This window comes from Montipora capricornis, chromosome 10 (genome assembly GCF_036669925.1).
Source record: "Montipora capricornis isolate CH-2021 chromosome 10, ASM3666992v2, whole genome shotgun sequence".
NCBI lineage: Eukaryota > Metazoa > Cnidaria > Anthozoa > Scleractinia > Acroporidae > Montipora > Montipora capricornis.
This window is the reverse complement of record NC_090892.1, coordinates 61,351,373-61,357,913: the sequence shown is the minus strand read 5'-3', so window position 1 is coordinate 61,357,913 and position 6,541 is coordinate 61,351,373. Positions and strand designations below refer to the sequence as shown.

Below are 6,541 nucleotides of genomic sequence, written 5' to 3'. Positions count from 1 at the left end.
TTTCCTGCTTACAGAGAAATACTAAAAATATCCTCCCGTATCACGTTTCAACCCTAAGCTCGAAAATTTAATACACAACATTTTAATTCACAAAGGCAGAAAATATCACAGAATCCTTTTCCAGCGAAACATTTTGGAGCAATTGCAGAATACTCGGCCCACCAAATGTCCTACGTAAAAAAGCTGCCAACGCGGTCCGCAGTCCCGAAGTTGATGAATGAAAAGAAAAGTGTTAAATTAAAGGGTAAGCGGTGAAATGAACTGCCACCGCGGTCCGCAGTTCCGTAGTCGTTGAATCAAAAGTGGTGGTCAACTAGAAAGCCTTCGCTACTTTGACCACCATAGACATTTTATAACCAGTACTGTAAATATGTTATCTTGTAACCATGTGTTGTGACTATATTTTTTTGTCTATGTTAATTTTATGTAAATAGTGTGAAATAAATAAATGAACCATGTTAAAGGGCAAGCAGTAAAATGAACTGCCACCGCTGTCAGCAGTCGATGACAACCTCGTCCCCAGGATCTCTCTTCTTCCCTTCTAAGGAAGGAAGAAGAGAGACGCTGGGACGAGGTTAAGTCGATGGCAACCAGTAAAACGCACTGCCACCGCAAAATGAAAGCTAACATTTTACGAGAATGCTTAGGCCAAACCACTGAAGCAAGCACTTAAGCTTAATCAGTAAACGAGTGCTTTCTTCTTCACACGATCTCATGAAAAGTGTAGTTAACCGAACCGCAAAATTAAAGCAAAAATTTTACGAGAAGGCTTAGGCCTAATCACTGAAGCGAGCGCTCAGGCTTAATCAGTAAACGAGTGCTTTCTTCTTCATACGATCTCATGAAAAGTGTAGTTAACCGAACCGCAACGTGAAAGCTCAAATTTTGCGAGAGTGCTTAGGCCTAATCACTGAAACGGGCGCTTAGGCTTAATCATTCAACGAGTGCTTTCTTCACACGATCTCATGAAAAGTGTAGTTAACCGAACCGCAAAATGAAAGCTAAATTTTACGAGAATGCTTAGGCCTAATCACTGAAGCGAGCGCTTAAGCTTAATCAGTAAACGAGTGCTTTCTTCTTCACACGATCTAATGAAAAGTGTAGTTAACCGAACTGCGAAATGAAAGCTAAAATTTTAGGAGAGTGCTTAGACCTAATCACTGAAACGAGCGCTTAGGCGTAATGAGTAAACGAATCCTTTCTTCTTCACACAATCTCGTGAAAAGTGTAGTTAACGGAACAAAATGAAATTTAAGAAGTGGAGCGATTGTAGAATGCCCGGTATAGGAACAGAGTTGTTTATATGAATATCATTTTCTGTCCCATGCCACTGCGGACAAGCAGCATTGTTAAACACGACTGCGGGACTGCGGTGGCAGTTTTTTAAGTAAGACATTTACTGGAAGCGGAAGCAGCATTGTTAAACACGACTGCTGGACCGCGGTGGCAGCTTTTTTAAGAAGGACATTTGGTGGGCTGGGTATTCTGCAATCTAGCCAACATTTTATTCAAACAAACAACATAAGATGCACTAAAACGCCATTCGCGTTGCAATGACTTTCGACGCCATTGCTGGTTAACGAGAATAACAAACTCGCGAGGCAGAATGTATATTTATATTTAATTAAGTTAGCACAACAGAAAGACGCTAACCTCATTTTGGCACGAAAATGCTTTACTATTGCCATAAAACTATCCAGTTAAGCTCGCATAATATAAAGCATGATGAATTCATAAAGGCCACCTTTTCCAGCGAACAATTTTTTGAAACAAACAACATATTTGCTATTAGAGGCAAAAACCCCTTCCTATTTCATTACGTGCGTGAAGACAAAAAACTCAATCGTGTCAAATATGCGCAATATTACAACAAACTAAAATTTCAGGATCAAACCATTTCCATGAAGAACCTTTTCCTTGAATAATGAAGCACAAAATAGACGACAAGCTTTCTTTCAAATAGTTCTTGGCCGTCACATTTCCAATTATTTTTTTTACCTGAAGACTGTGCAGAGCTGATCACAGATCCACGTAAGGTGTTCGATTCGTTCTCTGTCTTTGTTGAACCCATAAGTTATCAGATAATTTTCCATTTGGTTTCAGTGTTCTACATAACAGCACACGTAATAAAATATCAGAAATGCAGCTCACTTTGATTTCGGCTCGACGGGCGACAGATTGTTGTCGAAGTCCATTACTCGTCGCTTTTAAGATTCCACCGCCTGTCTTGTTCAGTATCCAATTGACTTGCCATTATTGAGCTTCATAAGGGTATATTTTGTTCAAAGATCCACTAAAACGCCATTCGCGTTAAATGACTTTCGACGCCATTGCCGGTTAAGCTAATCGTTCTACTGTGTACACCAGAGAAATCTGCGCATTTCCCACTACCCTCTCGATCCTAAGAAAATACGCGCAAAAGGCTCTATGCACAAAGACACCACTTTGCAGGGGAGTGATAGGCAAGACTTTTACCGACATGGAAAATAAAAAAAACTAGACGCTCCATGAGCGTACACTAGGTTGCCTATGGTACGTGTTACTCAAAAACAGAAGGGACTGAGTTGGGTGGTATTGAACTGCAGCGTTCCAGGCAATTTTTTTCAAGTCGGGGGTCATTAAGACCATTTAAGGGGTCAGCTGGGAGGTCATTCGAGCAGTAAGGAATCATAAAGAACATTACTGTAATAGGACCCTCGAATTGCGGGAGGCCTTTCAGTGTAAAGCCACTTCTGTTCAAAAATCGATGTAATAAGATGCACTCCCACAACAAGCATTAAAACTCTTTTCCCTAGCCCGCACCGAAAATGAATCTTTCAAGATTCATTCTTGTAAGATTCGTAGCGCAGCGTCCTTTTTCATCGATCGCGCTGAAATTTGGCGTGTTTACTGGGGAGATATATCCCCAGTTTCCCTGAAAATCTCGGCTTTCTAGCTTTCATGACGCCTACATGACGGCCATTCTAATTCAGGCAATTTGAGCCGATGCGATGACCAATTTTCAACCTTTTTCTAACGTTTTTCAGCCAAAAAATTACACTACATGCTTCGGAATAGGTAAAGAAAAGGATTTGTGGTTCATTGGATGGGATTTCAAGCGTTAAAATCGCTGAAAAGGTAAGATTAATTATTTAGCGATGCAATAGCATGTCTGGAGCAATCTGGAGCACATGGTCCTTTGATCTCACATAATTGTGTTTTTCCTCAAAATATTCGCTTGTTTTCGCATTCGCTGGAGCATATTTACCTTTATTACATGTCCAGTGAATAGTTTTATCCTCTGGGATGAATTTTCCGTCGAAAAATCGGTTATTTGGGTGGTAACCTGCGATCAGGCTCTATTTTAGTTTCGCGTGGTACGTAATGTAGAGTTGGCGAAACGAAAAATAGAGCCTGACCAAATTCCTCTCTCTTTTTTTGATTGATTGACATGTCCTTCGTCGGCCAATCAAATTTACTTCCATTACACCAATACACGCGTGGACGGGAGATTCACGCAATTTTGTTTTGACCAGAGTTAATTACCGTGGGAGGAATATTATAAACGAATTCGAAAGTTACCGTTGGCTTTAATTTGAGAAAAACACATTTAAAGCATGGAGAACGTTTTCGACGACTGTATTGCGGCAAAGGCCCGTGTAATTCTCCCTCCGAACTTCACTGAATATGCAATCTTTTAAGCTTGACATCTTAATTTGTAATTAAGATAACCTAGCATTTTGTCGTTGGACGGTTTGGCAACAGATTTTTAAAGAAAAAAAAAGAGAAATACATTATTCCTTTAACGTGTTTGCCCATGAAGGTTTCTTTGGTGATTTTTTCGGGTAATATCTTCAGTTGCAGTGTATTTCTTGAATTGCGCGCAGTAAAATCATGATAAGTTTGGCTGTTAATTTTTTGATGGAGTACGAACAGTAAGATGGACTCGCAAAGTTTCTTTTATTGTTGTACAATTGATCTGTCTGGAAACAAGCCATTTTAGTTTCTGGAGTGCGAGTTTAAAGTTAAATCAACTGGAAATATTATGAAGTGTGCAAACAAACCGTGTCATGTACAGTAAATAAATAAAGCGCGCCGTTTAATACACAGATATTCAAAACATGCATTCGTGTAACTTGCGATTTTATCAGCATCTCCTCCTGTTGATATATATGTCCCTTGTCTCATCCAGGAAACCAATATGCATCGGCGTTCATTGCCATTTGAAAGAACCAGCTATTTAGCTTTCAAAACATCAGGGAAGTTTGTGCCAAAGTACTTTCAACCCAATGGCCACAGAGCTCGACAAGGGAATCGCTAATTTCACTCGTTCCAGAGATTCAAACCCGATTCTGGACAACCTATGAGATGTTTCAGATGGCATATCTCCATTTATACAAATAAAATCAAGTTGCACCGTCCACGGCATTGTAAGAACAAAAGGGAGCAAATTTTTTCGTACACTTATGGCGGATTAGTCTCGAGGACTTCGCGAGAGCTCCGCGCAATCACGATGGTAATTTTACTTCCGGCGTTTCAACAACCAATCAGATCACGAGTTTGGTCGGCCAAAATTTGGCCGACCGTCCGGAATTCTTGAGAGATTTTTGGTCAGGCCCAATTTTAGCGAGCGACGACATAAGAGAACATATGGGCGAAGCTAAAAATGGGCCTGATCGCAGGTTATTTGGGTGGTTTTTGGCAAACAGATGTTAATTATTCGTAATCCGATCCCTTCCGTTGCCGTTAGCAACGGGTCGCAAATTTGACACTGTCATCACCATATCAAATTACGCATTAATCGCTAATTAGATTATGTCAAAAAATCCAAAAATATTCGTGCCTCATCAGTTTTCGGTCAAATCTATGTCCAAGAATAGTAGATAAATTGAAGAAAATTTTATTTTCCAGCCAAAAATTCGTAATCAACGCTAAACTGACCAATTTTTGCCTGGAAAACTATTTTTTGCGTTATCTTTCTTAAATTTTTTCGTTCAACTTTCGCTTTTATAAAAGGTTTCAGTTGTCTGTAAATAAGTTATATGCTGTTGGAAAGCTTATTTTCTTAACTTTAAAGTGATGTATTTTTTTCCCTCTAACTTTAAGTATTTTTTGAGAAAAAATACATTTTTTGGCGATGGCTGGTTTCGCGCGTCCAGGAATTCTAGGGAAAAGAGTTAATTATTTTTTGCTACCTATTTCTAGAAATTAGGTAAGTGTAAGTTTAACGTTATCTTTTGATGAGGGGAAATCAGCCATTTATCTTTACTTCAAGACTGGAGTTTAGAGGAAAATTCGTGAAGTTAATTGTCTGTATTCCCGTGCACCCAATCACCTGCATTCTGGCCATGTGTGAATAAGCTCCCACTTTTAATGTTAAAGCACTTTGGAAAATCCCGCTTCCGGTAGATTTGCATGGGTTTTCGTGCGTGAATACTAACTTCTGCTGATCACCAGCCCGTTTCTTTTCTTCCCTTTCCTTTTCTTTCCTTTTCAAATGTTTCGATTAAATTATGCGCAACCAATTTGCGAACCCTGTTCGAAGGAAAAGCAAAAGATTGTTTGCTCGGTTGAAAGCTTATGCTCCCACTTCGATAGCCACGCCTATGAAATTTACAAAGTAGCTCATGTCTCTTTTCAACCACTGAAGATAAAAGGAGGTGTCTTGTCTAAACTGAGTTAGTCTGCTTCTTGAGCTCGTGCGGTCAACATTTGGAAATCTTCAGGGGTAAGTTGGTTACAGTACTTTCTTGAATTTAATACTGTTATAGGACTTCTAGGATTTTAATATATATATATACGTTCTGCCTTTTATGATACCACAGTAATTTGCGCATAGGGCTGATTTGTACTGCAAAGTCTGCCACAAAGAAACTCCTCCCGGAACGAAAAAGAGAAGCGTTTAAGCTCTAACATTCCGCAATGAGTGCAAATTTCATTAAATTCTCATAAAGAATGTGTGCTAAATTCGACCTTGGAAGAACTTTGTCTTGAGGCCCATTTCCCGTAAGCCCCGGAAACTTTTCGACTATGATTCTCTCCGTATCTTGAAATGGAAGACATTTTTAGCCATGAAACTTAACCATCAGTTCTTTTTCTTATCTTGATCATGAAAGCATGTTCCGCAGTCAAAGACCGGCATATTTTGAGGAAAAGCGGATGGCAGTTTTACAAATTCCTCAGTTTTCGGGTCTGTGTACTCTTTTCTCGGGACTTTTGAGAACTTGACTAGCCTTTGCCAACTTTCTGTTTCTTTGTAATATATTTTGCTGCAAAATTATTCGAACAAGAAGTGATTTTGAAAAGCATTTAACTATAAAAAATTGCGATAAAACATTCCTTAAAATCATTTTAAGATTAAAAAATTGCTAAAAAAGCGACGACGTTTCGACGTTAGCTAAACGTCATTAGCAAGTCGTGAGCAAGAAATTGGGGCAAGATCTTAAACCCAAAGAAATTAAGCCGTCAATTGTGAATAAGCAATGTGTTGTTTTACCATTTTTCATGTGATCTGTGCGATGCAGATTATGTCGGGTACACAGCCCGACACCTTCATCAACGC

General features: G+C 39.3%; 1 protein-coding gene across 3 annotated transcripts in view; it reads left to right on the top strand.

Moving 5' to 3' along the window:
* Positions 1-2,988: 2,988 nt before the first annotated feature.
* The window catches only part of LOC138021640 (uncharacterized), a 16,246-nt gene continuing 12,693 nt past the window's right edge, over positions 2,989-6,541 (top strand). Inside the window, exons 1-2 of one of the 3 annotated variants that reach the window (XM_068868569.1) lie at positions 2,989-3,117; positions 5,630-5,707. Coding sequence is in view for 1 of the 3 variants with exons in the window: in XM_068868568.1 (XP_068724669.1) it covers positions 3,086-3,117 (32 nt within the window). In the remaining 2 variants the exon portion in view is untranslated. Of the gene's footprint in view, positions 3,118-5,629; positions 5,708-6,422 lie in introns of those variants that run through there. The other 2 variants (XM_068868568.1, XM_068868570.1) reach the window with 2 other exon arrangements.